This window comes from Cebus imitator, unplaced genomic scaffold (assembly GCF_001604975.1).
Source record: "Cebus imitator isolate Cc_AM_T3 unplaced genomic scaffold, Cebus_imitator-1.0 Scaffold717, whole genome shotgun sequence".
Lineage (NCBI taxonomy): Eukaryota > Metazoa > Chordata > Mammalia > Primates > Cebidae > Cebus > Cebus imitator.
The window spans coordinates 435,473-460,888 of NW_016108032.1; the positions used below are offsets into that span (position 1 = coordinate 435,473).

The following is a 25,416-nucleotide window of genomic DNA, read 5'->3' on the forward strand; positions in this document are numbered from 1 at the left end:
AGTACTCAAAAAAATTAAGCACTATTTCTCAGAGAATGAATCTGTGTTGGGTCAGAACCAGGCCAAAACAATTATTAGCCAGCCAAGTTAGTAAATACAGCATTAAATACAGCAATAGTAAGCCATCTAGAACTGAATTCTATACTATGTCACATGCCATTAATTTACAGTGGTGAAAATAAGGTATATTATAGAAATGAAAAGCACCTCTTATAGTACCCACAAATGCTTTTAGCCAAGTGCTTATATTTGTAAAGTTGCAACCCAAGAAGCCAATAAAGCAGAACCATGCCCCTGGCATTGCCCAAATGAAGACAAATGGCAGGAAAGATTGATTAACTTGCTATCCTACTTTTCTTTACATATCCAACATTTTAAAGATTATGTTAAAGTTCCTGAGTTGGGACCAGCCTGGATAATACCTAGATACTGATACGCCAAAATGATGAAAGGTTTCCCCTCCCATTTCAAAAGGAAGACAGAATAACTCACTACCACATATTCTTCCCTGGAGGCCATCAGAGAGTGAAAGAGTCTCTTTTATTGATGGGCTGACACAGGATTGACTGGGGTAATAAATAAGCTGGATCTTACAGCAGGTAGAATCACAGATCCAGAGTCGAGGGCCTTAGAGTTTCTAAGTCCTTGTCAAGTGGGCCTCAAAAATCATTTTGCAAAAATAGGAGCTCAATACAAGCATTTAAACCTCTTGTTAGATCCCGAGTGTTGCCTCCCCCAGCAGCGCCTGCATATACTCAGCATATCAAAATGTCTTTTAACCCAACCGACCATTTTCAGTTTGTGATTTTTCCAATTATTTGAGTAGACCTGGAAGGGATCTGATCACTTGCGGATGTTAACAATGCAAGTTGACAAGTGGGGAAAAGTTATTCATTCCATAAAGAAACGTAAGGGGTAAGTTGTTCACCACATTCCTTTCATTCTTTTTTGGGATGAGAAGGGTCCATACCTAATGTTGCCCTGTGGTAAATAATTGGATGGGTATTTGTGGCCAGAAATGCAGCTAACTCCTGTGCGCAGAACTATTTTAGGGTTTCATTTCTAGGAGAATACTCCCAGAAACAATATTTGACAGCGGCAAATAATGAAGACCATGCTCCTAAACTCCTGAACTCATAAGAAATAAGACTGAAAGCGGTGAGAAGTAAACAATAAATTCCTTCTGCAAAGATCTATTAACTCTTTCAGTGTCTGGTTCCTCCTATTTGTACCAGAGTTCCATGGTAATCCTGATTGATGATAATGTACTTGACATGCCTCTCAGCCACATGAGGATGTACTTTAAGGTAGTAATGTAGGCCCTGAGAAGCTAGATGCTCAGCTACCTAAATGAGTTCAGTTTTGTTAGAACATAAATGATGCACACCTTTCTGATTAATAAATGCAGGTTCTTCTACAACTATGCACTTAATATTTAGTGATGCCCTAAAGATGTCTACAAAACAAGTTTGGTGACTTCTTGAATCTGCTTTTCCTGATTTACTTAATCAAAGGTACTTGCCAGTCAACAGGTTGAAACTGCAACGTGTCCACTGGTCAGTGTCTATGTTGTAAGAATCTATATGACGCACAAGGATCCGGTCATTATTGTAGTCTAGGTCATTGCCTCCAAGAACATAAAGCTTCCGTTGTACAGCAGCCATGGAATGGTAGACCCTTCTCTGTAGCATGGGGCTACGGCTTATCCACTTATTCTGAAAGAAGAAACATACGTGCATTCTGTTAGTAGGAGACCTCCATGTCAGAAATCAGCAATGAGTGCCTCATACATAGTGGGAACCTTAATGTTTATCTATCAGTAGATCAACATTCTGTTTGAATGTTGTTTGTATACACTGAAAGGTATGGGCTTCTTACATGAGAACAAGTACCAAAGAGCCACGTATTCCAATTATTTCTTTGCGATTTACACATGGCATCTCCTCTAGTTTGTGTTGCATTTTACAGTGCATTTTGAATTTTATAAGGGGAACATTTAAATTTTCATGATGTTTAACCCAGTTCAGAGAATTTACTCATGCAAATTAATTAAAAGTGAAAGCACATGGCTAGGTATACTGTATACAGTGGTGCAATGATTGTTTGATTCTGCAAAGCACTTAGAAAAATGCACATGAAAAATGTTCAATACATATTTACTTTTTCAAAATTATGTGATAATAATCACTGGGTACCTGAGGCCACTAGATAAGCTAATGGCTTTCCTGTTCTTTCCAAAATTAACCTCCTAAGATCAGTGGAAGAGCTAAGATTTGGTTCAGCAACAAACTACCCACACTTCCTTTAATCAGCCTCCTTTAATATCTTAACAGTCACATCTTTTGCCAAATTGGGAAAGGTTATTTCTAGGCACACATTTATTTGTTTTGGTGGAAGATTAAGGTTTTTTTGTTTTTTGTTTTGAGACGGAGTCTCACTCTGTCTCCCAGGTGGAGTGCAGTGACGTAATCTCGACTCAACTGCAACCTCCACCTCCTCGGTTCAAGCTGATTCTCCTGCCTCAACCTCCCGAGTAGGTGAAATTATAGATGTGTGCCACCACACCCAGCTGATTTTTGTATTTTCAGTAGAGATGGGGTTTCACCATGTTGACCAGGCTGGTCACAAACTCCTAACCTCAGGTGATCCACCCACCTCGGCCTTCCAAAATGCTGGGATTACAGGCGTAAGCCACTGCAACCAGCCAGAACACTAAGTTTTATGTAACTTTAGGGAATGGTGAAACCTTCAATATTTGGTTTTAGTTCACCTTCAGTAATGAGAAGGGTATGCCCAACCTTTCTTAAAATAAGGCTCTCTGTAAAATTAAATGAAGACCAAATATGACTTTAATTTTAAATCTCAGCTAAGTAATGGACAGGTAAGTAAAGCAGTAATGAACAGGTAAACAAACCTAACAGTTTTTGTTTGTTTGTTTGTTTGTTTGTTTTGAGACGGAGTCTTGCTCTGTGGCCAGGCTGGAGCACAGTGGCGCAGTCTCAGCTCACTGCAACCTCCGCCTCCTGGGTTCAAGTGATTCTTCCTCCTCAGCCTCCCAAGTAGCTGGGATTACAGGTGCGTGCCACCACACCCGGCTAATTTTTCTATTTTTAGTAGAGACAGGGTTTCATCATGGCGAGAATGGTCTCGATCTCTTGACCTCGTGATCCGCCCGCCTCGGCCTCCCAAAGTGCTGGGATTACAGGCGTGAGCCACCGTGTCCGGCCAACCTAACAGTTTTCTTTCTACATAAACACTAAGCATACAGGAAGAACCCAGATTCCTTTTTGCCAAGAAAAATTTGGATTTCAGCCAGAAAAAGTCATATAATGTTTTGAATACATAGAATATCACCATTTTACAAAACTGTAAGGGAAGAAGCAAAAGACAACAATAAACATTTTATATAAATAGTGTTCCATTCACTAATAGGCATATAGATTAGCTCATTTCTAATTTCTCTTTTAAAGATACACTCAAGAAAAGAAGTGGTTTGTATAGCTTGAAAAGCTTGCATTCATCTGTTCCCCATTTGAACTTGTAATAAGAATTTTCTTCCAATCAAATGTCTTCTTTAATAGTCAAGCCTGCCTTTCAGCTATTTGCTAATATGTATAATACATTACACATGAATGTATTTAACTCAAAACTCTGATGATGCTTTTCTTAGGTATTTTCTATGAGACAACCCATTACAGTATTAGGAATCAATGTTTGCATTAGCAGTCCAGTCCCCTGCCACAAGACTATGGATGCCATCTGGTTTGCAAAGCCTGCCTGCATCCCCTGATTATATCTTTAGCTTCCTTCACTGCAGTGCCTGCCAGGTGAGCCGCCAACCGCTGCAAAGGCGAAGAAACAGAGAGGCCTGGTGGGGTCATTCCTAATAAGCTAGCGTGTGAATACTAATCAGTGGTGGGGAAGCAGAGGTCACCCCAGCCTGCCTGTTGGCAGGTAGCAATGTGCTCTGTGGCAGATGGCAGGCATTATCGACTCTCCATAAAGGCCTAGAAGAGAAATAAGCACCAGGGCTGAATGATAGAGTTATTGAGATTCTGAGCAAGATGCAAGCAGATGTGATGTTTGCCAGTACCCACCGTAAGCAATATGCCAGCAGAATTTTTTAAAAGAGCATGTGTGTACAAACATGAAACAGAACTCATTTGAGAAATGTTAACACCTTCTTCCTCTTTAACCACGTGTGCACCACACTCAAGCAACTGCAATTAATGATCCCTCTTGAGACAGCTGACCCATGGACATTTGGTCTCTGAAATCTACAGCTGCTAATGACATCAGGAAACACACTTGTAAAGGGGAAAATGCCTTCATTAAATATAGAATCAAGTAATTGCTAAAATAAAAAGATACCAAATACACTCCGTCCACTCTGGACATAGATTTGGTGGCCAGTCCCAACCCAGACTGCCAAAGCCAACCTGTTGTTATCCCATTACCTTCAGCTGATGAATATTAAACCTACAAATCATTTTGGAATACTGTCATAATAAAACATATTTACATTACCCAAATCATAGAAATGGCAAAATTCAGCAGATAATTGCCAAGATTCATACATATTTTTGTAGATGGAAATGAGAATAAAAATATTTATTTGGCGGGGGGAAACAGGCTTTGGGTGTAAATGAGAAGTAGACAAAAGAAGGTACAGGCACCATCAATATGCACATTCAGGCCCTAGCTGTTAGATGAAAACTCTACAGACACTTCTCATCTCTCAAACTCTTCATATACCTCTACTTTAGACTTGTCTTACATAGTGGTTTAGATCATTTGGGCTATATTAAGTTAATACTTGCTTTTTAAGAATAAACCATAACCATGATCCCCTCCTAGAATGGCAGCCCCTTCCAGAAGGACATAGCATTAGGACAATGAAAATCACAAAAACTAGAGTTGAAATTTTTTGAATAACAAAACAAAAATGCAGTTTATTCAGGTGCTTCCTTTTCTCTATATAAATGTAGGATGCATATCTGTGTGTGTAGACTTGGCATTCCAATTATTAATTACCCTGGAATCTTTTAAAATTCATTTTAATTAAGGTAATGAGCTTTTCTTATTATGATTCTTACCTGGTTAGGTTCATAAACCATTAGCCTGTTCTGATATTGTGCCGTATTAGTTACTCCACCTGTAATGGATTAACATGTGTTAGAGGTTTTCATGAATAAGGAATAAGATATTCCAACATAAGAATGAGATACAATTAAAGGAAAATTAGCTACTGCTGAGGATCTATTTGTATACTCTCATGGTGAGCCCATGACATAATTAAGAAGCCTATTGTTGAAGCAGTTTAATTTTAAAGAAACATTTCAGAAGCAATCCAGTTGAGAGTAAGCAACAAGTATGCTGACATTACCAAGAGGACCCCAATTCTGGCAAGCTGTTTTGCATGGCCAGATAAGGGGCAAAGTATTAGGGAGTGAGAGCAAACATAGTACACATAGGTAAATCTCTATACTGTTTATGCCAGGGACAGTTATATGGAAAATTCTTGTCCTTCACTAAATTGTTAATTTTAAAGCTCTAACCTCTGTACACTAACACAGTAATATCTTGATATCTTTTGACATTACTTAACAAAAAATATCTAAAGCCAGTGCTGTCCAATAGAATATAACGAGAGCCATATATGCAAGTCACATATGCAATGATAAATTTCCCAATAGCTATATAAAACATAAAAAGAAACAGTGACATTACATGTAATAAATTGTGCATACCCCAATATAGCCATAATTATCATTTCAACATGAAATCAACATAAAAATTATTAAGATACTTTATATTCTTTTTTTTTCTTACTAAGTCTTCAAAAGCCAGTGTATACTTGACACAACACATCTCAATACAGATCAGCCGTTTTCCAAGGATTCAATAAGCCACATGTGGCTAATGGCTACCACATTGGGCAGCACAAATCTAGGGCTCTTCAGTGCAGCTGCTATTGTGGTTGACTTTTGAAGCCCTCTAGACAACTGCTTAGATCTAAGAGACTTCAGACCTACCTAATAAGAACCACTAAAAAATCATCATACTTCCAGCTAAGTTTCTCTTATTTGTCCTCATACTTCTTTTCATTTTTGTGGTGTATACTGAGCCCTGTAAAACCCAGAAATTATTAGTTTTGCTTTCAGTTTTACCATTAAGTGGAAAAACTCTAAAAACAATACATAAAACAGCATAGTAAGGAAATATCACCAGTAGATATTAAATGTGAGATAAAATATCAAGGATATGGGACCAAAGAAATCTATCTTTAGAAATACTGCCTTATATGTAGTTCTAGACACTGGTATAAAATGAATAACATTATTATTTTAATATGTATCACAAGCAGCTATTTTTTCAATAAAAATATAAAATTAAGCCAGACTAAAAAAAGTTTCCTACTGGAATTTTTTTAATTTAAAAAATATACATATACTGTTAAAATACTGACCAAGGTGGCCTTAGCATTTCCCTAGCTTGACTAAACTAAAAAGGCTGCTTCCTGACTCTGGGGCCCTTGACCTCCCCTTTCTTAGATTACTTACTTTAGAAAACTTGTAATCATAACTTCTTTCTCTGCCTCTTTGAGATGTAAATCATTTTAAAAAGCTGCTTGCCAGTTTTATAACCTAAGAATATCTTTGTTAAGGTCCAGAGAGCCATCCCTTTGAAATATAATCATTGAAGAAGATAGTGCCCTATATCCCAGCTTCTATGGGAAGGTAGGACCCTAACTTTTTTTTTTTTTTTTAGATGGAGTCTCACTCTTGTTGCCTAAGTTGGAGTGCAATGGCAAGACCTCAGCTCACCGCAACCTCCACCTCCCGAGGACCCTAACTTTAGTAGGCACCAATTAGCACCAAACACAGGTGGCCTAATCACAGAGACAAAAATTACCAACTCAGAAATAACTGCATGGGTACAACATATCCATTAATCAAGCTCCCCTGAAATGTTCTTCAGTACTTTTTTACAAAATCACCCCAATGCTTAAAAACTGTCCTCTTAAAAACTAATAGAATTGATTTCAAACTGTTTTCTGATTCTCTCTCCTATTACAATAGACTTGAATAAAGTCTTCTTTCTCTGTTTAACTTTATCTGGTGCATTTTTTGCTTCGACAGTTCAAATACTTTGAATAGGTCACCACCATCAACTACATGGCTAGGAGATAAGTCAATGAGAATCCAGAGAATTAGTGTCTAATCCTTAACTGCGCTGGAATAATCAATCAAAACTAATGGATAAATAAAGAGGAAGGAACCTATCCAGGCCAATCATTACTCTCTCACTCAACCCCAGTAAGGAGATTATATCTTTCATATAATTGACTTTGACTATTATTAACTAGAGGACTATTTTTAAAATTCTTTCAGAAGCTTGAAGATTTAAGATTTTAAAGATCAACAAAAGCTTTGTCTGCAGAGAAATCCACAAAGAACAGAGAGACATGAGCTTCCTGACCTCAAAGAAAGTCTTCTCTGGATTTCTCATCAAATGTCTCATTTTAAAAATGTAATCAGAGGAAAGGAAAACACACTTAAGAAAGCTGAGGCTAAAATGCCTATATGGTCAAGATGAGTGTCAAAATAAATATAGGGTTGTGTTTGCCTTTACTCCCAATCTTCCCTTTCTTGGGTGATTAAAAACAGAGTGTTCAATAATTCTTTCTCAGCATAACCACACAAGAATAGTTTAATCTCTTGAGACTTCACAAGTCTTCATGGTTAAAATAATTGCTGGTGCTTTTGATCTGGGCCATAACCACCAGATTAATGTCCAGCTTGCCTACAATCACTTCTCTAATTGAAAGGGAACAGAGGGCAAAGCTCCACCCATCATTTAAAAACTTCAAAAGTTTCTCTGCTTGTTTTAGAAATATGGAACAGAATTAATATCTACTGCAGTAAACTATCTGCTTTATGACACTATTTGAAAATATTTACATTACTGTATGTACCAGATTCTGCCCATTATAGATTAAACGTACAACCAATGGATTAAAATGTAGCTATTACATCCCCTCTCCCAAGCAGGGCATACAATTTATCTCCATGCTTTTCAGAATTATTATTTACTATCTTCCACAAATGCATCTATAATACATCTTTGTCTTAATCTGCACTCAGTAATTAGATTCTTTACCCTTACATACAAATGTTCATTCACATCACAATGTTTAGAAATGAGATATTAGGTTACTAGTTGGGAGTAAAAATTAAAGTCCCAGTTATTTGGTATTAATAGATTGCCTTTAGAATGTTAAACCACAGGAGGTGCCTCACACACCTAGTGCTGCAACTTTTGCCAAGTCAGGATTGCAAAGAAAAACCTTGGAAATTGGTTTTATTGTTTTCCTCTTTGAAATAATTTACAAATGAGCATGTAAATAAAAACCATTTTTCTCTCAATTCTAAAATAAATTTTAAAAAACATCCAAGTTTGCAGCCCACATTTCTTTAGCAGTGTTACTCATTTCCAGGGCTTTATCATTACATTCCCTTCACATAACACTCTTCACTTTTAGATTAATCTGCTGAAATGAGATGCTAAGGATTTGCATACAGATTTGACTATACAAAAATAGATATGGAATTAATAACAGTCTCTATATGTTTTAATTTCTCCTAGACTGGAGTACCCTTGCCTGCAGCAGTATTCCTGGCTTTGAAAGTCATCAAGCTGATTTGTCTGCTCTGGGTTACGATGCCACATGCTGCTATACTGTCCCCTGCAATCAAAGCACTTGCAAAGATAGATTCCATGCCTTCCTCTATCGAGTATATTTTATAGATTGGCAGTTTTGATCTCCCTCCCCCACCCCAGGGGGGATAATCTGCATCTTAACAGCTTTCTATAGATACATCTGTCATTAAATATGCCATCTCATATCAGCATCCATTTTTAAAACCAAGTTTTCTCTAACTTTGAAGTGCCACAGTGAAAGTTAAGACTTTTCAGCCAAAATTGAAAATGAGCAACCCTGTCTTATACTTTTGAACTGTGACTTAAAGATATACCGCAGGTTCCCCCAAAGTCAAATAAGTCTTTAAAAACTGCCAGAAGGAATGATAAGTTACCGCCATGCTACCAGCAGTGAGAAATGCTTTCTATCATCAAGACAGGAGCAAAGCATTTTTCTTAAGCTTCCCTGTACAACTCGCCACAAAATATTGTGACAAATGGATGAGTGCATACTGGAGAGATGACAAGCGACTGCCAAACAAGCAACGTTTGTCTCTGCTACTGAGATCACTGATCTCAAACTCATATTCTACTCCAAAGCAACGACTGGTCAATGCTGACAGTGCTCATGAAATAGAGTGTATAGAAAACTTCTCTCACTGTACTTAGTCAGACTGGGTCAAGTCTGATGGCTCTGCTAATTTTTTTTTTAATGACAGAAAATACCTCTGTTGATAAATAGAGGGTCCTACACTAAACTCCACGAGTAGATGCCAGTGGTTCCTAATGCAGTGCTAATGCACAACCAGGACAGAGTGGGGTGCAAAGAACTGATCTCTACACGCAGGGTGGAGCCTGCTCCAGGTTGGAATTCTGCCAGCAAATTCAGGATTGAGGAAAATCATCTAAAGTTCTCGGCAACTGTCTTGGAGACCTGCAGTGGACAGGTTCACAGTAGTCTAAGGGAAGAGTTTCAGGACAGGCTATGGCATTAACATGGGTCCTATATGACTGTATCCTTGGGGAAGCCATTTAACACAGCCACGCTCAGCTTCCTCATATGCAAAACAGAGATGATGATATCTTCCCTACAGGTTTCAGATGAATTAGAGTGCGTGGCATAGAGACAATCCACAGAGGGAAGTTTATTACAGTCCTGTAGCTGTTTATAAAAATTTCTTACCATTTCCATGGAAGATAATGACTATATGTGAAACACTGAATTAAGATATGAATTGTATAGTGTGAAATAGATTTCTTATAATTATTTTTTCTGATAACCAGAATTACCAGCTTTTTTTCAGTGTCCAAGGCCTTTTTCCTTTAATAGTTTAAGCCCCTCTCTTCTATAACTTTCTCCAACTTTTGAAAGACTAAAACTTCATACTTACAATTACCTAAAGAACAACCTAGCATTAAGTATGAGTTAATATTAGTTACTGTTTATAGAACTACACTCATTATCAGCCCTTGATAAAAGTAATAACATAAGAATATTTATAATAAATGCAAAACCAAACTTAATATCTATTTTTGTATGAAATTAAGAAATATTTATAATAAATGCAAAACCAAACTTATCAATTTTTATATGACATTAGACTGTCCATATTTTCTGGATGTTTATAATACTACATAAACAATTATAGTCAAGAATCTTTCCACTAAATTTGCATCTTGAATAGAAGCATACATAATCCATGCATTAAATTAAAACTAGTACCCATATTATTTCTGTCATACTTGAGGAACCCACACAAATGGATGGGTAATTAATATACTCAAAACCTCCAAAGTCTCTAATTTACAAAATACCTATAAAGACAGGGTTGCTGCATATGAAATACAAATTATGTCATTTAGAGCAAATAGGTACAAACTTGTGACCCAGAAATATGTAAAGTATGCATTATGTATTGTTTTAAATAAGTGAAATGATAAAATGGGGGTGAAATCACCATAATACAGATATCGATTAGATTCACCTGCCCTTTATAAACTCAATGATATTCACTCTAACTCCCATTTTTCATTCCGTAGAAAGTTGAAATCCTACCTCCAAACATTTTTGCACATTCCCAGCAGGGTCAAACTCTCAAGGTCACCTCTGTCTGTCTTTCATGTCCCAGCTTTGCTGTGCTCTTGTTGGATCTTTTATCTCTCTCCCATCATCAACCAAGTTCTTCAGCCATTCCCTATTTCTATGACCTAGCTTTAACCATTTTCTCTCCTCTTGGGAATGAAGCAAATGATATAGTCCACATATTCTTTGGTAGAGCAATACAGCTCAACATTTAGTTTACCATCTTTTATTAGACCCCCATCTAGGTAGACACAAATGAATCCTCTGAACGAAGGCGGTTCTTTCTGTGAGAAGAGTTCTGTAGCCAGTGATTTGAACATTAAACAAAACCTTACACTACCAATTTTAAAGGTTATTAGACTCCTATAGTATGTAATCCTTTTAGAAAATAATTTTCTAATCTACACCAATGTATTTGAGTAGTTCCATTTTATCACTGTTTCTCTTTACATTTTAACTTCATGTTTTAGAAACTAAATGGTAAAATCACGGAAAGACATGATGTTCCTCTTCTGTCTCTTGAGAAGGATGGACAGTTAAGCAATTAAGGACAATCAGTGATTGTTGATTCTAAACAAATCTCTAGAAAGCACTCTGCTTCTATCATTTACTTTCAGTCTTATGTCATTTGGAAGTTCTTTTTACAATTTAAGCATTTATTTTGTTTGTTCACTGTCATGATAAACAACTGGTACCTGTGTGGTTTGGTGGGAAAAGCATGATTTAAAAAACCAGAGAAACAGACTTCAAATTCTAGCTCTGTCAACTATAAGCTACGTGATCTGAGGAGTCATTTAACCTCTTTGAGCCTTGTTTCCTGGGCAGTGATGTGAGGGTAAACAGAGTGCAACTTTTTCAGGATATAGGTAAGACAGTTTAGGACAAAAGCTTCATTAATTATTTGGACAATGTAGGTGATCTGATTGCTTTCTTTAAATCATTTAGGTCTCTAACAAGCATTGCAGAATAGTACATTTCTGTTTGACAACTACCTCAGTTCAAAACTGTAGTGGCTTTGTTTTTAACTCTCAGATGAGGGGTAGAAAAGATTGGGGCACAAGTGAAAAGAGAAAGTAACTGCTGGGGGCAGCTGGTTGCTAGGATCTAAAGCAACAAATATTTAATTCTTCATGGACATTCCAATTCACTAGGAGCTTGTAAGTGGACGTGTCAAGTTATCCAGCTCCACACCTCTACCAGGCAAGTGGCTTCCTCACATCATGGCTGCTACCAGAGACAACAAAGAGGTATTCTCTTACTACCTACTCCCACAAGACACACTGTTCTCCCTCTAGCAAACCTTGAGCCCTTGACTCTCACCTAACTGGGATCCCAGATTGCTGAAATCCTTCCAGTAGGTTCCTCTAGACTATTCTAGTCTCAAAACCTTCCATCATTAGTGAATCCACAGATATGCCTTCTCCAATCCTCTGCTGAACACCATAAAACGACAGAAATTTGCAAACGGAGCCATCAGTTTTGTTTTCAAGCTTAGAGTGGATTCTCAACACCTATTTTTCTTCAACCTGTTAATTCCCTCTGTTTTCTCTCAGAGGCTTATTCCAAAGTCACTCTCCTCAGGCCCTCTACCTAGATCTGACAGGCGCAATCTTGACAGACCTGTTTCTCACTTGAATCCATCTACAAGAAACCTCCTCGGGTTTCTGCCCCTCATCTGTGAGCTTACCTAGGTCACACCCATAATTATCTCCTTCCCTGCAGGCTTGGAACTGGAAGGGTCCCTCCCTTCTCCTGTTGAACACCTAACCCCTTCCCAGCTCCATCTTGCCTTTTAGGACTCTGTGTCTGTTGTGAATATTGTATTCTCAGGACTCTTCACTGTTCCTGTTACCTTGGAAATGCCCTGACTGTTTACCAGCCAAAGGATGCCCCTCCTCCCTATACCTTTAATTTCACTCTCTTTCCTTATTTACAAATCTGCTTAATGCACTAGCATCCTTAAACAAGCAAACAAAACCCTTCTTCACCTCTGGATTTCCTTGTCTAGCTACTCTTTTCACAGCCAAACTCCTCACTTCCTCCCTTTCTTTCTTTCCTTCCTAATCTCCCTCATTCTTCCTAAAGCCAAAATGCTATTTATTAATTTATAATAAAAAAAGAGGCTGTTACATGAACTAAAATATGTGTACACCTAAAAACAGCATATTCTTTCCCTATATTTATACAGAAAGCCAGATTATTAATTGGAAAGTTGTCTGTTAAGCTCAGATTTGGGGAATGAAGTTTAGATAATACACTTGTTCATGAGGATTGACTAAGACAGGCTTTATCCTAACTTCTTGCCAAGGTAATCTGTACCTGAGGTTTCTACTTCCTTACTTTTCAATCATACCTTAAACTACTGTATTCTAGTTTCCACCTTCTTCCAACCCCTGAAACTGCTTTCACTAGACTTTTCCTAATTAAAAAATGCAGTGGAAATATTTTGGACGTTGATGTCCCCATGGTATTGAACAGCTCTCACTGCACCTCCTTCTTCGGTATTGGTTTCTGTGACACTCCTACTCCTCCTCCTCCTCTGACCCCGCCATTCCACATTCTCAGGCTCCTTCCTTCCTTAGTACCCCCAACCCTGCACCCTCCTTGCTAGTGATTCCCAAACTTCTGCCCTTAACCCCTTTCCAGACGATCTCTAATCTATCTCTCCTGTCACGCTCTCTGCCTCCTCCTTCCATTATTTCACTTATTTGCTCTGAGAAACTGAAGGCAAGGTCTTCTGAGTCTGAAAAGGGGGTTTTCAGGAAAGTAAAGAAGTTACAGCCAGTGAAGGAAGGGGTGAGTGAGTAGCAGTAGGATACAGAGAGGGCTGAGAGTGCCACTGTGCGTGATGTGCTGAGAATATACCCATAGCAAGCCCTCCTGCTAACTGTCCTCCTCCCACAGCCGGAGCCATCTAGGTACAGGCACAGACCAAGCAGATCACTGGGTTTGTCAAACATTGTTTGTTTGACAGAGGACAAGAGAATTATTGAAGTGATCGGGACATGAAGTTCAATATGATGACAGGGAGGAGTTAATGGATAATAGAAAGTAGCCAAACGGCCTGAAGCTAAGTTAGGCACCTCCAGGATTAGTTGCTAGTGTAATTATTTTAGGTGCTGCCTTTCATGCCTTCTGTGGTAGTCACTCTGTGCTTTGCTCTACTTTGTACCTTGTTAAGACTTCTGCTGTCACACCATCACACACTCTACCTATTTAAAAGTCTGTTCCCTCTACCATAGGCTACTTTGTTGTTCCAGCGCTATCCCGGAATAGGACTTGGAGAGGTTAGGAACTTTAGCTCAGCATCTCATGCTGGATAAACAGCACACATTTTGTGTGTATGTGACCACAATCTGTGGTCTCAGTGCACCACAACCCAGCCTCTGCTATGCCTGCTGTTAGTTCTCAATATTTTGTCTACAATTCCTTTTTTTTGAGACTGAGTTTCACTCTTTTTGCCCAGGCTGGAATGCAATGGTGCAGTCTTGGCTCACTGCAACCTCCATCTCCTGGGTTCAAGCAATTCTCCTGTCTCAGCCTGGGATTACAGGCACCCACCACCATGCCCAGCTAATTTTTGTATTTTTAGTAGAGACAGGGTTTCATCATGCTGGCCAGGCTGGTCTTGAACTCCTGACCTCAGGCGATCCACCTGCCTCAGCCTCCCAAAGTGCTGGGATTACAGGTGTGAGCCACTGCACCTGGGCTTTGTCCACAATTCTTAAGATGTTAAGTAAAACAATATGTACCTAAAGATAAGGTAGTGATATTTTTAAATGTTAATAAAATTTTACATTATTTTAATTTTAATTAATACTAGAAAAACCCAAGTCCTGTTAGTAGCTTTGAATACATTAAAGTTATTTAAAATGGGGCAATGCAAACTTCATATAGATTTAATCAAGATGAAAATACACCTAGCTTCTAGGGAGTTAAAGTTAACAAATGTTCTTTCATTAACAAAATATCTGAAAAATTATTTTATTGTCAGCTCCTAGAGGGCAGGAATTATGTTTGCTGAATTAATTTCATTTATCTGTGACTCAGCACTATACTTTACAAGGATGTAGCATTTACCAAGAGAATCAAGAAAGCACTATATACTGCTTTTGAGTAAATGCAGTAACATTTGTCTTATTTTTATAACTTTAAAGCACTAATATTGCAGTTAGCCTCTTACTTAGCTACCATTTGATGAAAATGAAAAAATAAGTTGTTCTTCAAGATGGGCTTGGGATTAGTATTCCCTTACATAAAAAAGGTTCTTTTTAGTAGTTCACAAACTATACCTTCCAACAGAGAGCATATATTTTTAAAACACAGCTGTAGGACATTTAAGTGCTTATTTTCCTTTGATACTGCGAATTTCAAATCAAAATGGTATGGAACACTTGTGAATTGGGTCACAACGTCAAATGCTACAGGAGCCTGTAAAATTCGACATCTTAAATGCTAACGGGTATGTACATACAGAATTATTTCTGGATTCCTTTCTGCTTGTCATACTTCAAAAACTATAAACAGGTTTCAAGATTTCTTGACCCCAAAATGGACTGAAATGGGGGAGAGGCGTGGTGAGGGAGTGAGCTTGCTGGAAATGTCGAGTCTCCAAAGAAACATTCATTCTGTGTTCTAGAGAACAGAACCAAGACCCTAAAATCCACCTTCTATAATCAATACTACCTCCACCTCAGGCAAAGTTTGCAAAATACCAGAAGGATGACCATGATTAAATCCCCATCAATTAAATTGGAAATGCGTGATTATTTGGTAAAGGCTAAGGAATAGTCTCAAACATTTTCATCTGCTCCAATAAATCAGGTTACACTCCCAATTCAGTGATAGGCAGGGTGAACTACACCTGTATTTTTGTTAAGGGGCCCATTAGCAAATCCAGTCACCCCTCCCTATTTATGGTTAGATTCACGATTTATTATAAGCTGGGCCTAAGGAAAGAGGCAGACGACTGAAGGTATTAGAAATGTCACTAGCGATTTCCTCTTCTTTCCAATTAAAAGTATTGTACTGTACACAGCAAAGTGAGTTTCTCATCTCAAGTACACAATAGGGAGAAACAAACCTGAGAAAATTGTGATTGTTTTCATTAAGTATGGTTAACACAGGCAGCATATATTAGGGCGAAAGAAGAACAAAGAAAATGTATTTCCCTTCACAGTAGGAGAAAAACAAAGTGAGATAGCAATAAGGATCTGTAGTAAGCTGATAGATTTAATAAAATGGAATAGCAAACATATAGACTCATATTGAAAGGGAAGTCAGCTTGATACCAGGAAGAAGTCTAACAGGAGCTTCTATGCCTTCTTAAGGCCTTGCTGAAGAAGGTATTAAGTCATCATCTCTTTAAGACTATATAAGGGAAACCCCAGCATTCTTTTACAAGCTAGGTTTACAGCCAAAAGACAAGGAAAATTTATTAAAATATTTATAAGAAATTCACACAAAACTTAGAAAATGCAGTGCAAAATTTAGGAATACAGTACATTAATAATATATGAAACTAAATGAGTCACTGGGAGGAATGTCAATTGGGAGAAAACGTAAATGGCATTGATTTCATAAACCGTCGCTGTTTTGCTAATCCAAGACAAGTACAGATCTGTTTCTTCTATTAGCAAAGACTTATTTGCTGCCTAGCTTGAAATTTCTTTAGCACAGCTAAAAGGATATAGTCCTGGTGCTCATTAATTGTTGAAATATATATTTAAAGAGAAAGGAACAATAATTAGATAACTGAGGCTTTAATTTAAATATATCTACATATACTAACATACGTACTTGTTTCTAACGTTTCTTTGGTATAGAGCCAGCAAATGTTGGGTCCACTTCCCCTTTCTGCTTCCTTAGTCTTCACTTCATTCATTAATTCACTGAGCACGTAAACCCTGATGTGAGCTAGGTTCTGTCAATAAAAATCAGTGAATTGCCAATAATTGAGGCACCACTCGGAGAAGCTGAGCCTATGACTATCTTCCTGCTTATTGAGGACAGCAGAAGAACAGTCAAAGTCCAAATGAACTTAGTTTAAACAAATGTAAGGGAGAATTTTATCAGAGCAGGTGTTAAAAAACTAGAGATGATTATTGAAGAAAGCTAATACGCCTTTGCAGGTGTACTTAAAAGTAATGATTTCTTCTAAGTACAAATGCCAGTGTTATTTTTAATATTTAAGTTTTGACCCTTTCTATTCCTTTTAGTGCTTGATTACTAAAAATTGTTGATAGAAATCCAACAAGTTCCATTTGGGTTACAATACAAGTATCTTCCAACTGGGAGAAATTGCAGCTTTCTTCCTGATACAAAAACCTTTCGAAGGAGAACACTTAGGGCCTTTCTCAAAAATAAGATTGAAAACACAGGTCAATAATGTGACGTTGACAGCATATGCCTCACAGACTCCTTCTGCGTAAGGAAAAAGGCAACTAGGAAGGGAGTGAAGGGTCTGTGGGTGTACAGAAAGCAAGATGGGCAAGGAGCAAGTAACTGTCGAGTCTACATTATGGGTACCTGGGGTTCATTGTCCTCGTCTCCCTACTTTTTCCACAATCAAAAGGTTTTCAAACGAGACAAAAAGGTAAATTAGAGCTCAAACTATATCCTCAAATAATCAGTCAAAATGAGTAAATAAGAATGAAGGGTTATGATGGCACAAGTAACTACCATTCACAGATAATTAAAGAAAAACAAAACAAAACATTGTTTTAGGCTGGGTGCAGTGATTCACGCCTATAATACCAACACTTTGAGAGGCCGAAACTGGTGGATCGTTTGAGCTCAGGAGTTTGGCGGCAGCTCGAGCAACATAGTGAAACCCTGTCTCTACAAAAAATACAAAAATTAGCTGGGTGTGGTGGTGTGCTCCTGTATTCCCAGCTATCTGGGAGGCTGAGGTGGGAGGATCACTTGATCCTGAGAGGTGGAGGTTCCAGTGAGTCAAGATTGCACCATGGCACTCCAGCTGGGTAACAGAGTAAGACCCTATCTGAAACCATAACAAAACAACAACAACAACAACTTTGTTTTAGTAACTTAAATCCTTTCCCTCTAGTGATTACTTGGATATATACCTATTGCTGTACCCAGAAAAATGAATTAACTGGGCTTTTACTTCTCTTGCCTTTGATGCAAATGGCTCTAGTCTGGCAGCCAGGAGTGAAAGAAGCAGCAAAGGATCTAGATAAATCACAAACTGTGCCATACAATCCATGAATAATCAAGAGCTGACAGGAGAAGGTTTGGTAGAAAAAAGCAGTTGTGATGGACCAACAATTTCCACCTTGAATTTTTATTCCATTAATCACTCAGAAAATCACAGAAAGGCCCATTGTTTCCAATTACATTCCTCTCTAGAGTAGGTGCTCAATAAATGAATGTTAATTAGCTAAAATGGCATGCTTGGTTCAAGCTTTCAATTACACATGGCCACATTAAATCTTGACTTTTAAATTTATAGCACAATGAAAGAGTGTTTTGATAAATCCAACATGAGGTATGTTCTACCTGATATCCAAAGAAGACCATCAGCCACATATCCAGCATGGCATGAAAGGGATCTGTCAAAGGACTGAACAAAAGTCCATTTGTTCTTCTTGGGGCAGTATCGTTCAACTGTAGGCAGAACCTGGCGCAGTTCATTTCTGCCCCCAACTGCATAGAGGTATTCCTCCATAGCACCCAGCACAAAATGCTCCCGGCAGTTTTTCATGGGTGCTATCTCTGCCCAGGAATTACTGCGGGGATCATAGCGACAGGCAGTCCTCACAGCACACGTCCGGCCACTGGCATGCTCAACTTCCCCTCCAGCCACAAACAGGAAGTCCCCCATGACTGCCACACAATGGTGGCTCCTTCCCACAGGCATGGGAGCCAGCTCACTCCAGTTGGCAATGGCAGCTATGAGAGCATTCTCCTGATCAACGGGATTGAAGTACCGAAGTTCCTTGACCTTGCAGACCTCACGCTTTTTCCCACCAATGATATACAGAGTGTCTGACTGGAACCGTGGTTTGGTCCTGCGAGTCTGCCAGACAGGCTGTGCATAGATGCTCTGGTGGTATTCCAGGGCCTCATTGACAAGGGCTGTTGCAGTCTCACTTGCTTGGACAAGAGGGTGGGACAGGGCAACTGTATGGAGAGTATCCACATCCATTAAGCCAAAGCGGATGTACTGCAGGAGCTCGTCCATGTACTGGTAGTGGCAGTTGTGTTCCAACCACCTCACAGCTAGCTGAAACAGAGGGAGGTGAGATGAGAGGAGACACAAAAGAAAGAAAGAGAGAACGCAACAGTATATAGGCAGGTTACCTGTATTCTTCCAGGTAGGTAATAATACAAACTTTCTTACAAACAGTGTAACTGGAATATTTTGATGCCCAGGTGAGTAACTTTTTTTCTGTATCAGCAAAGACACAAAAGAACTCAAGACATTGCTGTAGGGGTAAGAAACAATGTGAAGCAACCCTGATGAGGGCTTAAGATATCATTTGAAGTGAACAATAATTGATTTTCAAAGAATGAAAATACTGTTGTGAAACTGCCTGTTCCTTTATGTTTCATGCATAAGAGGCTCAGTACACCCCACCCCCAGGAAATGTCAATGGTGGGCAGTGTCATCTTAGCTCAAGTAATATATGTCAACCCATAAGCCAAGGTGCTGTATCAATGAGTAACATAAGAAAATATACGATCATCTGAGACCACAGGGTGTACCTGAGAGAAAATCAATATGACACTAGAATGATTTAGAAAGAAAAAAGACTCCCCCTCCCACCCCACATCCCTTTAGTAGGTATAACAGGAAGCAAGAAAAGAAAAAGTAAGCTTGTAACTTATTAATTTTTTCTCTCAATTAATTTTTACCTTGAAGACAGTTGTTATTTGCACACGTAAGATACTGACAATTTGTTAGAGTCATTTTCACAAGAACCAAATACAGAGGAGATCATCTTTGTGTTACTAACATAATAGCTGAATATAATTCTAACCTTTTTATTTCCCCCTTCAGATCTCTTTCAAGAAGGAAAGGAGTTATAACTCTTTGATATCAGCAATGAGAATTTCTTAAAACTAAAGCAGGTACATTGTCATAAATAATAAAAATTATTGTTTAATTTTGTTATTTATGACAGTGTACCTGCTTTAGTTTTAAGAAATTTTCCTTTAATTTTCTTTTAATTAAAAAAAAAATCATCAGGGCTGGGCATGGTGGCTCACGCCTGTAATCCCAGCACTTTGGGAAGCCGAGTCCGGTGGATCACAAGGTCAGGAGTTCGAGACCGGCCTGGCCAACATGGTGAAATCCATCTCTACTAAAAATACAAAAAAGTAGCTGGGCGTGGTGGCAGACACCTGTAATCCCAGCTATTTGGGAGGTTGGGGCAGGAGAATTGCTTGAACCTGGGAGGCAAAGGTGGCAGTGAGCTGACGTTGTGCCACTGCACTCCAGCCTGGGTGACAGAGCAAGACTCTCTCTCAAAAAAAAAAAAAAAAATCAACTAAAAACCACAATTCATTTATGGAGCGCCTAAAGTAGTTTAATTAGTATGACTTAAAAGTTAAGTTTGGCAAACCTTCCCACACACCAGCATAATGAAGTGTATGTAACTTCTCAGTCAACATATTTGATATGAATTATTCTTAGCAGCACTTACATTAAACTAGATCTCCCAGACAATGTAAATGTGGGTCTGAAGGAATTAGCAGGAAAAAATGAAGCAATTAAATAGATTAAATAATTTTGATAGGGATAAGAGGCAGGGAATTCTAGGCAGAAGAAGGCAGGTCCCCAGTGAAGACACCACTCTCAAGCCTGGCACAACAGCCCAAAGAACGAACATATATTCCTGTTTTCATGCTCAAATGTTGACTTTTCCAGAACCGCTCATGACCAACCCCACCCCCATCCCCATCCCATACCCATAAAAACCTCTGACCCAACCAGCAGAGAGGAGAAGTGGCTGAACATTGAGAAGAGAAGCAGCAGCTAGACGTCAGAGACTACAGTCAGAGAGAAGCAGCTTGACTTCAGAAGAATGGCTTGACAGCATAGCTTCAGAAGGGAGTCTGGTGAGGGATGGCCAGACTTCAGGGGAAGATTACCTTCCCATCTCATCTCCCTTCCAGCTCCCCTACTCCTGAGAACCACTTTTATTGGCAATTAAGTCCCCCAAATTTACCATCTTCAACTCATTCATGTGACTTCATTCCTCTTGAATACCAAACAAGAACTCAGGTGCCAAAAGGGTGACCCTCCACTAAACTGTTAATATTTAAGCCATCCGCAGATGGCAAAGCTAAAAGAGGGCTGACTGTAATACTCCTGCACTCCCCACTAGATGCTGCCGTGGGGTCTGCACAAAGTTTTGCTTCTGCCAGTGCCTAAAAGCACTTGCCCCAGGTCCTGCACCAACTCACCTGCATGTTCCCTCCCACCAGGGGTTGGGCGCAGCAGGCTCAAGTGAGTGAAGTTTACCTCTGCTGGCGCTGAAGCCACCAGCTAGCTCCAGCATCCGCATTCCAGTTTCCGCCTGCTAAGTGGTCAGGGAAACTGGGAGCCTGCCTAGGATACATCAGAAGGGTCAGTAAAATGTAGATCTGTCTCTTCTTGTCCTCAGACTTTCCTCTGAGTTATGCCCCTTGCATGGGACGGGATGCAACCCTGCCATCTCTCTCTTTCTTTCATGTGAAAGGCATGTTGGGTCTATTTCCCTTCATGGAGGTTTAGCCATCACGTGGAACCAGAATAAAGTCCTGGGGCAACTGAAGGCACCTGGCTAAAGCCCCTCCTTGGTGTTGCTGGAAGGCCCCTGGACTGGACCCAGTCCCAGATGTAATGGGCAGTTGGCCAAGACACCCCCAGGCTTTTCTATGGTATCTTTCCTTTCTTCCTTTACAGTTTGAAATGGCTCCTATCTCTTCTTTAATAATGGCAGGGGTTTTGCTACAGACTGTAGAAATGTTACCAAGTATAATGAGCTTTTGGCCCAGCAATCAGATAAGCAATTCAGAATGATGTGATTTCCTTCTGTTCTTAGAGGTGCCATCCCCATCCCCACTCCAACAGCAGCACGTGCCTGTTTTGGTTTTGCCCCTGCCGATGTTGAAATAGCCATCGTCCGTGCTCCAGTTCCTGCCCACTATGCAGTCAGGGAAAATATCCTGCTTCAGTTTTATCATGCTTTACTTCCTTCTTGAACCATGGAATCAGGATTCTAGGCTTCCCTGTTCAGATGACAGATTTCACTGGGGGATCTGGGGCAAGCGTACTGAAGAAGGGAAAAGGAAATGTGGTATTCTCAGACCACTACTCCTTGACAAACACAAACTGGGGTTTCATCCTAGTGAAAAGAATCACTAAACTCTCTAAAGCGCTAGATGATTTCAGACATCCAGAGTTTCTTCATCTATTTGAAAAAAGGCTCCAAAAGGCAAGATGCGTTTTGGGTGTGTCTTTTTCATTTTCTGAATGAAGTGAATGTGGAAGTGAATTCACTCCTGCTATGTCATGAATTGCATCTCTTAATGAGTTAGAGTGAGAGAAATGAAAAAAGAATGTCGCTAAGTGCCAAGAAGGCAGACATGGTGGAAGGCAGACAAGTGATACGCTCTAGATGCTTTTCTAGAAGGTAACATTTTTAACTAAATAAGATACCAACCTGACAAAAAAAATTATCTATGTAAGGTAATCTTTGCAATAATCAAAGATATTGCAAAAGAAATGAGTGGAATGAAAAAATGTTACTCATCAATCTTCAGGACTCTGCCAGAAGTGGGAGAGAGTTCCCACATGCAGCCTCCTAGGTTTTCTCTACCCTAATCTTGGAATTTTCAAGAGATGGGGTTCCAACTATTTCTGGAAAGACTGTTTAGCAACTTGATAAACAAGTTTCCACTCTTTGCCTGGAGTGTTTTAGAAAGTTCTCAGGGATAAAGTCATCCTGCTCAAGTTCGTTTCTTATGCAGCAGGTAAAAATCTCTGAAACTTAATCTTTGCTATTGCTCCTAAATTTAATCAAGTCATTCTAGCTGATATTGCTTTGGTCTACAACCAACTTCTTGGCATTCTTTTATCCTTACAGTTCTGCATCTTTCATATAGATACTACAGGAAACAGCACAGGAGACATTAGATAAATATCTGTGTCTCCATAAGCTCTTTTTATACCATAGTGTTGCCCATTTAATTATTTTTCTCTCTCCTCATATATCAGTTCTTCCTATGCCATAATCAATCTTCTAGCCCATCTCTAAACACCCTCTGGTTTATCTTTATCTTTCTAGAAAACAGTGTTACTGTGTGAGAAGTGCACAAGCTTCAACTATGCTTAAGAAAATCTCTAAGGAATGAAATTGGCCATGGAAGAGTGACCACTGTGATCTATTACTGATTAACTTCTGGTTGTGGCCTATCATCCCACATCACAGGTATCATGATGCTTTCTGTGTTCAGTTTCTCCAAATACTATGCATTACAGAATATTTTGTGCATACCTATTAGTTTGCATTTTCTGAGATAAATTGTATCTTATTTTTTCCAACATTTCTAACTTATCATAGATTTCATAGAACTTTCAACCTTTCTCATTTATCAATATTTTCAGACTATACACGTCACCCCTACTTATGGGGTTTTCATTTTTTCCATATCAAAGGTGAATGCAATTTACAACTAACAATCCTGTCACCAACTTCAAATTTAACTTGTACACAAATTACATGGGGGTTTCTGGTCAAAATGTAGGCTCTGATTCAGTAGGTGGGAAGCAAGAGGATGAGGAGTCTGTCTGCACTTCTAACAAGCTCCTAGGTGACGTATATGCCACGGGTCCATGTACCGCACTTTGAATAGGAAGGTTTTGGACAGATTTCCATTCATGACAGTATTCTCCTATCATGCTGTCATGAATTTTGTTACTCTAGGAAGCGGTAGTTATTAACTGTTCCATCCATTATGATAAATTGCTGTCTTATCAGAGAAAATTCACTCTGTTTTTTAAACGTAAGAGGTATAAATCCAATGAAATAGAAGTAATGCTTAAGTTATGATATAGGATACTTAATTAGCTTAATATTATGGATGAGGTAGCATTTTTTGAGATACTCTTTCTATACAGTCTATAAATCGGTGGCTGATTCTGATAACATAAAGTAAGTCATAGAAACACTCTTCACTTTTGCTTTTGCAATAATAAACACATAAATGTAAAAGCATTACTGTGCTCTGTTTTTGTGTTCATAAAAATCTAAAGGAGAAACCACTGAAATCACAGATAACTCTTGTGTATTCCAATAATAATTTTAAAGTGACAAAGAACATTTAAAACAATGGGCCACTTCAAAATCACCTCTTGTTACGGACTTCTTCTAGCACTATTCACTGCCATGCTGGTGGAGGGAACCCTGCAGCCCATTTAAGGAGCTTAGAGACTACAGTAAGAAGAAAGCTGATTTATGATTAGGGCATCATAGAACCCAAAGACAATCATTAGTTTTGTGGCATATTTTGGTGCTTAAGCTTGAAAAAGATTATTCTTGGAACTGGTGGCTTTTAAAATAATGACATTATACTGGGAAAGCACAACTCAGGATAAGCTGAATCCTATTATATCCCCATCACCCTAAACTCTAGGATTTAATGGGGAAGAAAATGGAGCATGCAGCCTTTTTTTTTGGCCAAGCCAGCAAGTGTGGAAAAGAAATAACAGATTCAGTTTAGGAGGACATTACCAAAGATTACTTAGGAAACATGCTCAAGACATTTCCTAAACCACCTGAAACACAGTGGACCATCATTTCCATGTACAACAGCAGGTCTCTCAAGCACCCTGCCTGACCCAATTCATCTGACCACAATGGAGAATTGTTCCTTCCTAAAAGGAGAATTAGCTACAGCTTAATCCAACTTCAAACCAATTGATCCTAGGACATTTGCTAAGAACAGTACCTGACCCACAGTTTGCTATAAATATTTGTCTTATAAATGGAAAATTCTGTTTTTAGGCTATTTCTCAGATTTCTCTTAAACAAATAGTATTAATTCCTTTATTCATACACACACACACATACACATACACACACACACACACACACACACACACACACATTTATTTATCACAGGCTTCAACTTCTATTTTATTATCTGTCTTTACGGCTTTCTTATAAGGCCTGTATAAGCCCTCAAGGCTCCACACTGCAGCATACAGTGCCTGAAACTTAGATAAATAAGCCCTTGTTTTCTTCCCTCATGTCTTTGGTATTGGCTACTTGTATTTGAGATTCTTGGCAAGGCAATAAGCATTGTAGTCTTTCAAACCTTCAAATAAATTATAAAATATCTGGGCAAGAAGAAAGTTTGGAGTCCATTTGGCTCGAGCTTTTCAAATTTACAAATTGAAATCAAATCCAGACAAGATAACTGACCTAACCCAAGTCATACAATGAATTAGCAGAAAACCTAGACCTAGAAACTAAGCTTTTAACTTATACAATGTATTTTTTTTTTATTTTATCAGCTTGTCATTATTTTTCTGTCAATAATTATTTCAAGGGAAAATCCAAGCAAATGCACTAAGTCCAAACATAACTTCTATATTCAGTAAGTTTGAAAAATAA

At 38.7% G+C, this 25,416-nt stretch overlaps 1 protein-coding gene and 1 long non-coding RNA gene across 7 annotated transcripts in view; one reads left to right on the forward strand and one right to left on the reverse strand.

Moving 5' to 3' along the window:
• KLHL32 (kelch like family member 32) overlaps positions 1 to 25,416 on the reverse strand; it is a 170,529-nt gene that overhangs the window by 8,561 nt on the left and 136,552 nt on the right. For 2 of the 6 annotated variants that reach the window (XM_037735055.1, XM_017518958.2), the window contains 3 exons: positions 18,308 to 19,034; positions 5,097 to 5,155; positions 1,523 to 1,715 (listed from right to left, as the gene is read on the reverse strand). In XM_037735055.1, coding sequence (XP_037590983.1) covers positions 1,523 to 1,715; positions 5,097 to 5,155; positions 18,308 to 19,034 — 979 coding nt within the window. Of the gene's footprint in view, positions 1 to 1,522; positions 1,716 to 5,096; positions 5,156 to 18,307; positions 19,035 to 25,416 lie in introns of those variants that run through there. The other 4 variants (XR_001821882.2, XM_017518964.2, XM_017518962.1 and 1 more) reach the window with 3 other exon arrangements.
• LOC119469574 lies at positions 741 to 10,262 on the forward strand. Its single transcript, XR_005198406.1, has 3 exons — positions 741 to 915; positions 7,143 to 7,319; positions 8,650 to 10,262. It is a non-coding gene; the product is annotated as an uncharacterized LOC119469574 (long non-coding RNA).